At 50.6% G+C, this 14,462-nt stretch overlaps 1 protein-coding gene and 1 non-coding gene across 3 annotated transcripts in view; both read right to left on the reverse strand.

The window, feature by feature from the left end:
* The window catches only part of SOX13 (SRY-box transcription factor 13), a 60,096-nt gene that overhangs the window by 6,967 nt on the left and 38,667 nt on the right, over positions 1 to 14,462 (reverse strand). The window contains exons 2-12 of one of the 2 annotated variants that reach the window (XM_038749734.1): positions 12,368 to 12,566; positions 11,892 to 12,000; positions 10,785 to 10,871; positions 9,687 to 9,859; positions 7,893 to 7,961; positions 6,623 to 6,734; positions 4,566 to 4,654; positions 2,351 to 2,513; positions 1,303 to 1,412; positions 688 to 784; positions 193 to 336 (exon numbers count right to left, since the gene is read on the reverse strand). In XM_038749734.1, coding sequence (XP_038605662.1) covers positions 193 to 336; positions 688 to 784; positions 1,303 to 1,412; positions 2,351 to 2,513; positions 4,566 to 4,654; positions 6,623 to 6,734; positions 7,893 to 7,961; positions 9,687 to 9,859; positions 10,785 to 10,871; positions 11,892 to 12,000; positions 12,368 to 12,565 — 1,351 coding nt within the window. In that variant the 5' untranslated portion in view covers position 12,566. Of the gene's footprint in view, positions 1 to 192; positions 337 to 687; positions 785 to 1,302; positions 1,413 to 2,350; positions 2,514 to 4,565; positions 4,655 to 6,622; positions 6,738 to 7,892; positions 7,962 to 9,686; positions 9,860 to 10,784; positions 10,872 to 11,891; positions 12,001 to 12,367; positions 12,567 to 14,462 lie in introns of both variants that reach the window. The other variant, XM_038749733.1, reaches the window with a different exon arrangement.
* Positions 2,193 to 2,299, reverse strand: LOC119931251. The gene has a single exon (XR_005452102.1). It is a non-coding gene; the product is annotated as a U6 spliceosomal RNA (small nuclear RNA).

A 14,462-nucleotide genomic window follows, 5' to 3' on the forward strand; every position in this document is an offset into this window, starting at 1 on the left:
GACCCCAATTAGGAATCTGGACCCCTGGGTTCTGCCTCTGATGCCCAGGTGTCCACCTGGGCTAACCACAATGAGGGGGAGGGAAACAGCCCCGATGAAGGAGTCCGAGCCCATTTCAGCCCTGCCACCGAGCTCATCCAAATCCCCTGCGACATGCCCAGGAAGCCGAAGAGGCGCCGGGGAAATGCTCACCCAGGATCTTGCTGATGCTGGAGTTGTGCATGTCTGGGAAGGCCTGGAGGATTTTCCTCCTCTCATCCTTGGCCCACACCATGAAGGCATTCATGGGCCGCTTGATGTGGTTGTTGTTCCTGGACTCGGGGAAGTGGCGGGAGCCTGTCAGGAGGAGAGAAAAGTCAGAAAGCCCGATCCAGAAGGGCCAGGAAGAGAGGGGTGTGTGATGGAGGCGGTAAGCATCCTGCAGCTTTCCTACAACCAGGGGGCATTGGAGGCTCATGGGCACCACCCCCAAGCCTCTGGGAGCTGAATTAGGAAATTCTCGGCTGTGATTCTCTTGCACAGAGGAATGCCAGCGGAAGGAAGCATGGTGAGAGATAGCAAGAGCCGAGAACCCCAGCCTTGTAATTCTCTGGCCCCGGCTTGGCCGAAACCCACCACCCAGGGACCTCTACTAGGAGGGTGAGGGGGTTTTGCCCTTTGTACGTTCCCTCCCCCGGGGGCTCATACCGTCCATGTCACAGCTCAGCATGGCCTCATCCAGCGGAGCCCCACAGTTCTCCTCCAGTCGGTCCTTGAGCGGAGACGAGTCCAGACTAAGGAGGTCCTGCAGGCCCCACAGCACAGCACTTACATCCCAGCCCCACAGCATTTATATACATATCTGTAATTTATTTCTTTGGATTGATGTCTGTCTCCTCCCCTCTAGACTGTAAACTTGTTGTGGGCAAGGAATGGGTCTGTTTACTGTTGTACTGTACTCTCCCAAGCACTCAGTACAGTGCTCTGCACACGGTAAGTGCTCAATAAATACGACTGAATGAATGAATGCTGGCCCAGGAAGGGCAAAGCGGGGTCAGTGCCCAGGAGTTTGGGCCTCCGCGCTACTTCCCAACATGTTCACCTTCTCCCTGGGTCCTTCAATTCTCCGGTCCCCACTCTTCCTTTCCCAGATCCCAGCCCTCGCTCTGCTTCTCCCGTTGCCTCCCCTGCCCCCGAATCCCTGATTCTTTCCTCCCCTCACTCTCCCTCACCGGTCAACTGGAGCCCTCATGTGTACTGCCACCCTCTTGCCTCCTTCCTGCCAAATTCCCCACTTCAAGCCTGAGCCTGGAGGTCTCTTACCTTCCTGTACGGGTGGCTGGGGGCACTCTCCATGGCTCCACTGTGTCCATGCAGCAGCTGGCGGGCATCCTGGATGGCCTTGGTGATGGCATCTCCCTCCCCCAGGAACCCTGCCAGTGTCACGGAGAACAGGAATGGAGAGGGAAAGGGACAGATAGGAAAAAAAGAAGGCGAAACTTAGGTAAGGAGGACAAATGAGTTCCCAAATCTCCTATGGCCCCTTCTTTCCCCCAGAGACCTTCTGTCCCCATTAGCTCTCACCTCTTCTACCTCCTTTCTCCCCCTTTCATACTGATTTCCTTTCCCACCTTCCTGGGCACAAGGAGACCAATAATAATAATAGTATTTGTTAAGCACTTACTACGTGCCAAGCACTGTTCTCAGTGCTGCGGTAGATACAAGGTTATCCGGGTGTCCCAAGTGGGGCTCACAGTCTTAATCCCCGTTTCACAGATGAGGTAACTGAGGCACAGAGACTTGCGCAAAGTCACACAGCTGAAGAGTGGCGGAGCCAGGATTAGAACCCACAACCTCTGACTCCCAAGCCCGTGCTCTTTCCACTAAGCCACGCTGCTTTCCCTTGGGGTGAGGTGCCCAAAGCCCCCACGAGTTGCCAAGTCGAAATCCAGGCTTTGGGGCCCAGTCAAGGGGGTGGGAGGGGAAGTCCGTCCATCCGTCCATCCATCCATCCATCCATCCATCCACCCACCCATCCATTCAATTCAATTCACTCAGTCGTATTTATTAAGCATTTACTGTGCGCAGAGCACTGTACAAAGCCCTTGGGAATGAACAATACAAACAACAGTGACAATACCCACCCACAACGAGTTCACAGTCTGGGCTGGGGGGGGAGAGACAGACCTCAATACAAATAAATAAAATTACAGAAAAATATGAAATGCTTCATGAATTTGCATGTCACCCTTGCGCAGGGGACATATCAATCTCCTCTGTATCGTTCCCATTTTAGTAGATGTGCTGCCAAAACGAACACCCTCCCTCTCAGAGTGAGAGGGGCTGGGGGCTGGGGGTAGGGCGGACTTACCCAGGGGCAGACTGGGCGGGCTGGACTGCAGGTCCCGGGTAGGACCCCCATGGCTGGAAGGGAGGGGGCCGCAGCCACTCAGCTTCAGGCTTGGGGAGCTGGAAGTGTTGGGCAGCTCGGGAACTTTGGGCTTCGCTGTCAGGTTGAGCGGCTGAGAGGGCTCCTGGCAGAGGAGGAAACAGAAAGGGGCAGAGACAGGGAAGGAATGGGAGAGACACGGAGATGGAGAGACGGTAGAGGGGAGAGACACCAAGAAAGAAAGGCAGGGAGACAACGAGAGGCAGAGAAAGCCTCTCCGAGATAGACAAGAGGACGCAAAAGATACATGGTGAGGCAGGCGGAGACACACATCCGTGCCACGCAGACACAGGCAGAGGGAGAAGTCCAAGAGGAAGAGGTGGGGAAGAAGAGAAGCTGTTGAGTCAGGGGCTCTTCCCCACCGTTTTTTTTTAAATAGTGTTTGTTAAGCGCTTACTATGTGTCAAACACTATTCTAAGCGCTGGAATAGATGCCAATTAATTAGGTTGGACACAGTCCCTGTCCCACATGGGGCTCACAGTCCAAGAAGGAGCACAGGAGACTAATAATAATAATAATTTTGGTATTTCTTAAGCGCTTACTATGTTGCACTGTTCTAAGCGCTGGGGAGGATACAAGGTGATCAGGTTGTCCCATGTGGGGCTCACAATCTTAATCCCCATTTTACAGATGAGGTAACTGAGGCACAGAGAAGTGAAGTGACCGGCCCAGAGTCGCACAGCTGGCAAGCGGCGGAGCTGGGATTTGAACCCGTGACCTCTGACTCCAAAGCCCGGGCTCTTTCCACTGAGGCACACTGAGGCTCAGGGAAATTAAGTGACTTGCCCAAGGCCACACAAAAAACAGTTGGCAGAGCCGGGACTATGCTCTAACTTCCAGCTCTATGCTCTTTCCACTAGGACACGCTACGGGCTTATGGCAAGGAGCATATCTACCGATTCTGTTAAACTGTACTCTACCAAGTTCTTAGTACAGAACTTTGAACACAGTAAACACTCAATAAATAGTGATTGATTGATTGATTGATTGATAGGAAGAGATGCTGTTGAGTTGGTGGCCCTTCACCTTTTGGGCAGAGAAAACGTCTACCAAATCTGTTGCACTCTCCCAAGTGATTAGCACAGTGCTGTGCACAAAGTAAGTGCTCAATAAATATGACTGATAGATTTATTGATTGATTACTGACTACAATCGGAGAGCTCCTCCCAACATAAGCCCTCTTCCACTTTGGGCCTCCCCCCGACTCCTGTCACCCAAGGGTGGGATCCCCAAGGTATCCACAATTCCCTCTAGATTGTAAGCTCATTGTGGACAGAGAATGTGTATATCAACTCTTCTTATATTGTACTCTCCCATGGGCTTAGTACAGTGCTCCGCACACATATCTATAATTCTATTTATTTTGATGGTATTGACACCTGTCTACTTGCTTTGTCTTGCTGTCTGTCTCCCCCTTCTAGATTGTGAGCCTGTTGTCGGGTAGGGACCGTCTCTTTATGTTGCCGAATTGTACTGTCCAAGTGTTTAGTACAGTGCTCTGCACACGGTAAGCGCTCAGTAAATACGATTGAGTGAATGAATGAATGAATAAGCGCTCAGTATATACAACTGATTGATTGATTCCCCTTCCCGTGACAGACAAATCAGTCAATCAGTCAATCGTATTTATTGAGTGCTTATTGTGTGCGGAGCACTTTATTAAGCATTGAGAAGCAGCGTGGCTCAGTGGACGGAGCACGGGCTCCGGAGTCGGAGGTCATGGGTTCAAATCCCGGCTCCGCCACTTAGCTGTGTGACTTTGGGCAAGTCACTTCACTTCTCTGGGCCTCAGTTACCTCATCTGTAAAGTGGGGATGAAGACCGTGAGCTCCCCGTGGGACAACCTGATCACCTTGTAACCTCCCCAGCGCTTAGAACAGGGCTTTGCACATAGTAAGCGCTTAATAAATGCCATCGTTATTATTATTGTTATTATTTGGGAGAGTACAATATACCAATCAACAGACCCATTCTCTGCCCATACTCTCCCTCCTGCACGGGGCCTCCCTGCCCCGAGTAGGCCCCGTCAGCGGGATGGACGGGGCGACTGGAAGCTGAAGGTGGGCGCAGGAGAAGTTGGGGGCCCTCACCCCGTATCCCCCATCCCCAACTGTCAGAAGGGGCCAGCAGCAGTACCTGCAGGGAGTGGTGGGCTGAGACGGCTCCAGAAGTCCTCTTCACCGAAGGGGCCGGAGGGCTGTGCAGAAGCTGGAGTGGATACTCCACTGTGGCAAGGAGAAAAGCCCTGGATGAGCACAGAACAGCAGAAAACCCACTGACACGGCACCCGGCCACGGCGGCCAGCCGGACTGGGGCAGAGGGGCGGACGGCCCCCTCTTCCCGGATCCCACCTGCAGGCGCGGGCTGCCCTCGAGACCCTTGGCCCTGCCAGGCTGGATGCAGGATGCCCACACCACACTGACTTTGCCATTCCCTGGGGAACGTAAATGCCAGGGGGTCACCCAATTCACCCTCCCGACCCTCACGCCTAATCCAGACTTGGAAGGAGAAGCAGAGCTGCAAGAAGAGAAACGAGGCAAAACAGCTTCTTCTTCTCTGGATTGTTAGAGCGCAGGGGAGGCTAGAGGGAAGACAGTCCTCGCAGAGGGTTTCAGAGAAATTAGGCGGTGGGTTAATGTGAAGTTTAGGTCTGCCAACCATTTAGCATCCTAAGACTTTTTGCCTTATTTAGCCTGTCTCTTCTCTTGTTCTTGGTATTGTCTTCTCTGTCTTCTTCTATGTTGCCGATTTGTACTTCCCAAGCGCTTAGTACAGTGCTCTGCACACAGTAAACACTCTATTGATACGATTGAATGAATGAATGAATATTCCTTGCTCCTTCCCATTCGTCAGGGGATTAGATTTGCCCGGGTAGACTGAGCATGTATGTAGATAGCCTCTAAACTGTAAGCTTGTTATGAATATGGAATGTGTTTATTGTTATACTGTACTCTCCCAAGCGCTTAGTGCAGTGCTCTGCACACAGTAAGGACTCAATAAATAATATGATTGACTGATTGATTATAGATATAAGTTTGTGTGCATACATGTGTATATATATGCATGAATATATATTCATATATGATATATAGATGAAGCAGCGTGGCTCAGTGGAAAAAGCACGGGCTTTGGAGTCAGAGGTCATGGGTTCAAATCCCAGCTCTGCCACTTGTCAGCTGTGTGACTTTGGGCAAGTTACTTCACTTCTCTGGGCCTCAGTTCCCTCATCTGTAAAATGGGGATGAAGACTGTGAGCCCCTCGTGGGACAACCTAATTACCTTGTATCTACCCCAGCGCTTAGAACAGTGCTTTGCACATAATAAGCACTTAACAAATACCAAAATTATTATTATTATTGTATGTGATTGATATGTTCTACATAAATCTATATACTTATCAGGCTTGTCTTTGTAGCCATGGGAGCAGAAGACAGGTGTCGGCCAATACGGAGAAAAGGCACTGGTCCTGTGCCAGAAGGTGGAAACTAGTGGCTTTGAAATTCTGGGTGCTATATGCCTGAGTGGGAACAGCCCCCAACACGTAGCTTCTGTCTGAGTTTCTAAAACTCAGGCAGGGATAATAATAATGATGGCATTTGTTAAGCGCTTACTATGTGCAAAGCACTGTTCTAAGCACTGGGGGGATACAAGGTGATCAGGTTGTCCCACATGAGGCTCACAGTCTTCATCCCCATTTTACAGGCGAGGTCACTGAGGCCCAGAGAAGTGAAGCGACTTGCCCAAAGTCACACAGCTGACACTTGGCAGAGCCGGGATTTGAACCCATGATTCCAAAGCCCGGGCTCTTGCCACTGAGCCACGCTTGAGGATGTGATCCTCATTGTCCCCATGGTTCTGGAGGCCTTCCGGTCTGTCCCTCGGGGCAGCCCCGAGAAGCAGCGTGGCTACGAGAAGCAGCGTGGCTCAGTGGAAAGAGCCCGGGCTTTGGAGTCTGAGGTCATGGGTTCAAGTCCCGGCTCCGCCAACTGTCAGCTGTGTGACTTTGACCAAGTCACTTAACTTCTCTGGGTCTCAGTTACCTCATCTGTAAAATGGGGATTAAAACTGTGAGCCCCCTGTGGGACAACCTGATCATCTTGTAAACTCCCCAGCGCTTAGAACAGTGCTTTGCACATAGTAAGCGCTTAACAAATACCATCATCATCATCAGCCCCACCCTTCTCCATGCTTACCTGGCTTGCATGGGATGGGTTGGATGGGCAGTGCCAGCTGGGACTCGGGGGTGACGGGCAGGGGCTGGTGGCTCGGCGGGAAGGCAGGAATCATGACGTACGGCATGTTGACCTGCTGAAGGGAGAGACGTCTCAGTGAGTCCCGGAGGAAATGAGAGACCATCTCACCGCCACAGCCCCCACTTTCCCGCTTCCCGGGGGGCACGGCAGGCCTCGTGTCCGGGGACATCAGTCACTTCTGATTCCAGGCTCAACCAACTCTACCAACTCTCTCATCTCCTGCCAGCTCCCAACTCACCTTCTGACCTTTGGCCTCCCCCTGTCCGGTCCCCAGGCCTTTGTCCCAAACATCCCTCGTGCCCGGAATGGTGTCTCTGGTCCTGTCTGCTTTCTTCCTCTAATTCGAATCTCACCTCCTCCCGGAAGCCTTATAACCTTTTAACCTGATTAATCTCACCTCACGCAATTCGAGACCCTCCCCCCAGCAACTGTCCGTTCCCGCTGGATCTGCCAGATCAAAATGTCTGCGTGCAATTGTCCTATCTCCCGCTCCAGCTGTGAGTTCCCTGGGGATGGGTGATTCGTCAGTTTATGTCAGTCATCAATCAATTATATTTATTGAGCACTTACTATGTTCAGAGCACTATGCTAAGCACTTGGGAGAGTAAAACACAACCAAATTAGCAGGCATATTCCCTGACCATAAAGAGTCTGGAGAGGGAGACAGACAGTAATATGCATAAATAAGTAATTTATAATACGTCATTTAAAGATACGTACATACGTGTTGTAACCATCTACTCCATCAGACTGTTAACTCCCTCAGGACAGGGATGGGCTCCTCTACTTCTCCTTAAACACCTAGTACAGAGCTCTGTACACAGCATGCAGCGCTTAAATACCAGGGATAATGATATTCCAGTCAAGGCTTTAATCACCTAGTACAGAGCTCTGTACACAGCATGCAGCGCTTAAATACCAGTGATAATGATATTCCAGTCAAGGCTTTAATCACCTAGTACAGAGCTCTGCCCTTGATGAGGACTCAATTCCTCACTAAGGATCTCTGAGCTCTATCTCCCCACCTACAGTCCTCTTAGGCGAGGAGAAATCCCGATATGGATCCAGGAGGAATGCTGGGAGATGGGCATGAATCCCGGGCCAGGAAATAGGTATGGATCCAGGGGGAGTACCGGGATATGGGGTCCTGCAGCGGGATTGTGGCTTTGAACCCGTCCTCCCCACCGTCCCAATCAGTCTTTCCTGCTACCTGGATCTGCTGCTGAAGAAGGTTTATCTTGTGCTGTTGCTGGATGAGTTGCTGCTGTTGCTTAGCGATCTGAGGAAGGCGAGAGAGTAGGACATTACGATATTAAACCTGAAGCTGGGAATGGGGTCTCCCATCTCCTCAGCTCCCACCCTCCCCTCCTGGGGGCAACTCAGATTAGAGGGGAAAGCCAGAAGGGAGTAGAGCACTGGGGGAGGCCCAGGGAGGAGCCTGGAAGCAGGCTCCAGAAGCAAGGAATACAACCCCAGAGAAGCAGCATGGCTCAGTGGAAAGAGCATGGGCTTTGGAGTCAGAGGTCATGGGTTCAAATCCTGGCTCCAATTGTCAGCTGTGTGACTTTGGGCAAGTCACTTTACTTCTCTGTGCCTGGTACCTCATCTGTAAAATGGGGATTAAGACTGTGAGCCCCCCGTGGGACAACCTGCTCACCTTGTAACCTCCCCAGCACTTAGAATAGTGCTTTGCATACAGTAAGCACTTAATAAATACCATCATCATTATTATTATTATTAAGGAGCAGTAAGATGTGGGCCTCTCTGACTCCCAGCAGCCCCTAGGCTGACTGTGTTCCCCTGATCCACTGGGGTTAGGTTAAGAACAGGCCCGTCCAGGGCTCTGCACCACTTCTGGACTGTTTCTGGTCAAGGACTGTGACGGGGCAGGTTTGGGTTTCTGTCTGACTTGTCTGGGGGCCGCAGAGGGGATGGGGCTTTCTGGCCTGCCACGTGGTGACCTAACCCTAACCTTCTGCTTCCTACAGACACACACACACACACAAAGCATGGCTCAGTGGAAAGAGTACGGGCTTTGGAGTCAGAGGTCATGGGTTCAAATCCCGGCTCCGCCAATTGTCAGCTGTGTGACTTTGGGCAAGTCACTTCACTTCTCAGTGCCTCAGTGATCTGTAAAATGGGGATTAAGACTGTGGGCCCCAGGTGGGACAACCTGATCACCTTGTAACCTCCCCAGCACTTAGAACAGTGCTTAGCACATAGTAAGCGCTTAATAAATGCCATCATCATCATCATCACTCACACACACACTCTCTCTCTCTCTGTCTCTCTTCCTCTCTTTCCGAGTCTTCTCAACTTCCTGAAAGTCTCAAGTTCAGGGGTCTGCAAAGGGTAGAGCAGACCCCCATGATGGAGTCCTGGCCAGCCCGGTCCCAACCAGACTGAAGAGACTCCGGGGACCCCTCTGCTGCCCTCTGACAGCTGCTTGGCTTTCTGATCGCTGCCGGGCATCAACCCCTCCCCTACGGCAAAGGCCTTTTCCAGCTCCTCCAGTCTCCAAGCAGACAGAATTGGGGCAGAAGTTCTCACCTGCTCTTGCTGCTGCCTGGCCAATTCCATCTGCTGCTGCTGCTTCTCAAACAGCATGGGGATTAAGACTGTGGGCCCCAGGTGGGACAACCTGATCACCTTGTAACCTCCCCAGCACTTAGAACAGTGCTTTGCACATAGTAAGTGCTTAATAAATGCCATCATCATCATCATCACACACACACTCTCTGTCTGTCTCCCGCTCTTTCCGAGTCTTCCCATCTCCCTGAAAGTCTCAGTTCAGGGTCTGCAAAGGGTAGACCAGACCCCCATGATGCAGTCCTGGCCGGCCCGGTCCCAACCAGACTGAAGCGACTCCGGGGACCCCTCTTCTGCCCTCTGACAGCTGCTTGGCTTTCTGATCGCTGGCAGGCATCAACCCCTCCCCTACGGCAAAGGCCTTTTCCAGCTCCTCCAGTCTCCAAGCAGACAGAATTGGGGCAGAAGTTCTCACCTGCTCTTGCTGCTGCCTGGCCAATTCCATCTGCTGCTGCTGCTTCTCAAACAGCATGGCCGCCATGTTCTTCTGCTCCGAGTGGGCTGTCAGCAGCTGGTCCCGCAGGGTGGACAGCTGGTGGATCATGACCAGGAGTTGAAGTTCCTTCTCCGCCAGGCTCTCCTGGGTTCCTGATCAAACAAGAGCCGCCCCCCCCCAACCCCAAGAGCTTGTCAAATGGTTGACCAGCCAGCTGGGTGGGCTCAGCCCAGCCCAGAGTTCCCCGGTTCCCAACAGCTGAGAGTAGGGAAGGGCCTTTCTTCTCTAGAACCGAAAGGAATACAATCCTCAGGCCAAATTTTTGTCACCACCACAAAGCAGAAGTTTGAGATGTGATAATGGGGAGGTGAGCTAGGCAAATTCCCATTAACACATTGGATTCCATTTAATGGGCGGTAATTCGCTAATATGTGGGTATTCATTCATACACTGGGTCAATAGATACACACCTCTGGCATCTTAACCTTGAAAAAGAGACACAAATCCCTGGGTTGATGGCATCCCCATCCTTCCCCATGGCAAGAGATGATTTGGAGTCACTCATCATCATTATCAAGGGTATTTACTGAGCGCTTACTATGTCCAGAGCACTGTACTAGACATTTGGGAGAGTACAATCAATCAATCAATCATATTTATTGAGCGCTTACTGTGTGCAAAGCACTGTACTAAGCGCTTGGGAAGTACAAGTTGGCAACATATAGAGACAGTCCCTACCCAACAGTGGGCTCACAGTCTAAAAGGGGGAGACAGAGAACAAAACCAAACATACTAACTAAATAAAATAAATAGAATAGATATGTACAAGTAAAATAAATAAATAAATAGAGTAATAAATATGTACAAACATATATACATAGATACAGGTGCTGTGGGGAAGGGAAGGAGGTAAGATGGGGGGATGGAGAGGGGGATGAGGGGGAGAGGAAGGAAGGGGCTCAGTCTGGGAAGGCCTCCTGGAGGAGGTGAGCTCTCAGTAGGGCCTTGAAGGGAGGAAGAGAGCTAGCTACAATACAGCTGGCAGACAGGTTCCCTACCTAACGCAAACTTACTCACCTTTGACCTCTTTGGTTTCCAAAGTGTTCCTTCCCAGCAGTCTCTCCTTCCAGTCACTAGAGAGAAGCTTCTCAATGGTTGGCATAACTGGAAGATAATAATAACGCTAGTTAATAATTATGGTATTTGTTAAACATTTACTATGTGCCAGGCGCTGTACTAAGTGCAGGGGTAGATCCAAGTTTATCTGGTTGGACACAGTCTACTGGGGCTCAACTCTCAAACCCCATTATACAGATGAGGTAACCGTGGCACAGAGAAGTGAAATGACTTGCCCACAGACACTAATGAGTGAGAGGATTTCCTACTAAACCTCTCCCTTTCAGAATCCTAGAAGATCCACTTAGGGGAATGTGTGTCTGACAAAGCCAGCAATTATTGTGGCTTTGGTTAAACCAGCCAAATTGGTACTAGAATGGAGTAACATGATTTTGACCTGCAAGAGGTAAGAAATAACCCACTCTTTTCTGCCCTGTCCTTGGAGTTGTGCTCGCTCACTTTTTATTAATGATGATAATAATAACAACAACTGTGGTATCTGCTTAGGACTTACTCTGTATCAAGCACTGAACTATGCACCGGAGTGGATACAAAGGGCTCACAGTCTCAGAGAATAAACATTCCATCCCCATTTTACGGATGAGGAAACAGAGGCATAGAGAAGCTAGGTGGCATGCCCAAAGCCACAGACAAGCAAGAAAAATGTTGAAAGTGATAGGAAAATGGATCCTAAGTTTAAAGTGGTTCAGCCTGCAGAACAGACAGCTGTAAGGGAACTGGGTCTCTCCAAGTCAGTGGACAGAGTTGGCACTAACTATTTATTTCCCATTCCCACCGACAACCAAATACCAGGGAAAGGGCTGGCATGAAAGCAGATGAGATTTTGCAAGAAAGGAAAATAAAAATTTTCCGATTCTGGCATCTCCCTCCTCGGAGGGAAAGAAGGGTTTGGTCGGTCACCTGCCGGGAGCCCGACAGAAGGCTGAACCAGGTGACATTGGAGATGCTGTCTGGAAAGGTACAATTGTTCTCTTTTAACCTCCTCTGTAAATGCACAATTGTTCCCTTTTTACCTCCTCTGTAAATGTACAATTGTTCTCTTTTTACCGTCTTTCAAATTCCTGTTGAAGTCCAGCTTCTCCTGACTCCCAGTGGCCAGCTCCGGGGCCGGTCTCCTGGGTTCTGGAGGCCCATCGCTCCCGGGGGACCTGCACTCCTGTAAAACAATCCAAACGATCCGACCGTCAATCATTGGTATTTATTGAGCGCTCCCTGGGTACACTGTGCTAAGTTCTTGGGAAAGTACAATCTAACAATAAATAGCCACATTCCCTGCCCGCAATGAGTTTAGAGTCTAGAGGATGACTGTCCAAAGTCCCCTTGAGTCTGTGCCCAGGCAAGATCCAGGGCAGTCCACCTCCTCTTTCTGTCACCCTCTAGAAGCTCACCTGCGAGGGTGCCCAGATATTCCCGCTGGGTTGTCAACAGTGGGGATGGGGCCCTTCTCCCTGCTACCAAGGAACCGTGGAGCACTGCCATGGAGAACTTGGAAGGCGGAAACTAAGGAACAGAGAGTGCGTCACCTGTGCTGAGGCTCGGGGCTCGTTGCCATCTCGGGGAGCTCGGGGAGGGTCTCCGGGATGGGGCTCCGTGCCAGGGGTGGGCACCAGAAGAGCCTCTGGGCGGGTCTCCTTCTTCTCCTCCGTCTTGATGGTGCAGTTCACCATAGTGCCCATGCCATCGAGTGCCAGGTGTGGAGAGACAGGACTCCTCATGGACATCCTGCCAGGCAGAGAGGGAGGATCAACGGGTTAAGAGGGCAGCAAGGGCAGCAACCCCCGCCACCCACCAGCCCCTCTGTCCCCAAACGTCAGGCAGGCAGGCAGCCTGCAAGGCTTTTCTGAGCTTCCAGCTTGGGATTGCAGGTCCTGGGTTACAAAGCACACTTTGCCCAAGCCTAGGATAGACGCACAGTCAGTCCCCATCAGTACAGAAGGACAGATATGGAAATATATGGAAATGGCAGGAATGAATATCAGATTGTGCTGGCAAGCAGGGCCAATCATCCTCAGTGCCCTCCCTCCTCATATCCAGAGAAACAGAGAAGCAGCGTGGCTCAGTGGAAAGAGCGTGGGCTTCGGAGTCAGTGGTCATGGGTTCACATCCCGGCTCCGCTAATTGTCAGCTGTGTGACTTTAGGCAAGTCACTTAACTTCTCTGTGCTTCAGTTACCTCATCTGTAAAACGGGGATTGACTGTGAGCACTCCATGGGACAACCTGATCACTGTAGCCTCCCCAGCGCTTAATAAATAAGCGCTTAATAATAAATAAGCGCTTAATAATAAGTGCTTAATAAATGCCATCATCATTATTATTATATCCAACACGCTCCCCTGCTTCAAAGCCTTACTGAAGACACATCTCCTTTAAGAGGCCTTCCCTGACTAAGCCCTAATTTCCTTTTTGTCAGCTCCCTTCTGTCACCCTGCTTTGCTCCCTTTATTCATCCCCTCTCCCAACCTCACAGCACTTATGTTCATATCTGTAATTTACGTATTTATATTCACGTCTGTCTCCCTTGCTAGACTGTGAGCTCGTTGTGGTGGGGAATGCATCTGTTATATTGGTATATTATACTCTCCCAAGTGCTTAGTACAATGCTCGGCATTCAGTAAGTGCTCAATAAATTAGATGACTGATTGACTGACTCGGGCAAAGCCTGCGTCTTTTACCTCCATTCATTCATTCATTCATTCAATCGTATTTATTGAGCACTTACTGTGTGCAGAGCACTGGACTAAGCGCTTGGGAAGTACAAGTCGGCAACATACAGAGACGGTCCCTACCCAACAACGGGCTCACAGTCTAGAAGTGGGAGACAGACGTGTTCCCCCAGGGTCCCTGGCACCTGATACACGAAACTTGGTTGAAGCTGAAAAGTCAAGGCAGATTTCCTAGGGAGGTGGCTTGGATAATTAAGAGTGGAGGAAGAGGAGAGCAGTCTGGTGAGGTGAAGCCAAGCTCATAAATTTACCTTGAGGGCCAGGATTCCCTCAGCTGCTCCCCAATACTGGGTGTGTGTCCCTAACCCCGCCTGACTCTTACCCATTAACCCTTTCATCCACGGGGCTCTCTCTCATTCTCAAAGCAGTGCTAGTAGCCTTGGCACTATTTATTGAGAGTCCATTCAGGGCGGTGCACTGTTTTAGACACTTGGGAAGTCCAGAATAAAGAAGTGACACATTCCCCACCCAAAGGAGTTTACACTGTCACTGGGGAGACAAACATCAACACACTTAAAATTAGAGTGGCTAAAATAAATGATTGAGCAGACGTATATACAAGAGTGCTGAGGATGGGCATAAATACATTTTTAATGGCTGGAGTTGGATGATGGGTGTTTTCAACTTGTTCCAGGAGGTGGGATCTTAGGGGGAATTTAAATGTAGGGAGAAGCAGCATAGCCCAGTGGATAGAGCACGGGCTTGGGAGACAGACGAATTCTGGCTCTGCCGCATGTCTGCTGTGTGACCTTGGGCAAGCCATTTAATTTCTCTGGGCCTCAGCTGCCTCATCTGTAAAGTGGGGATTATGACTGTGAGGCCCATGTGGGACAAGGACTGTGTCCAACCTATAAACCTTTATCTACCCAGCACTTAGTACAGTGACTGGCACAT

Source organism: Tachyglossus aculeatus, chromosome 7 (genome assembly GCF_015852505.1).
Source record: "Tachyglossus aculeatus isolate mTacAcu1 chromosome 7, mTacAcu1.pri, whole genome shotgun sequence".
NCBI lineage: Eukaryota > Metazoa > Chordata > Mammalia > Monotremata > Tachyglossidae > Tachyglossus > Tachyglossus aculeatus.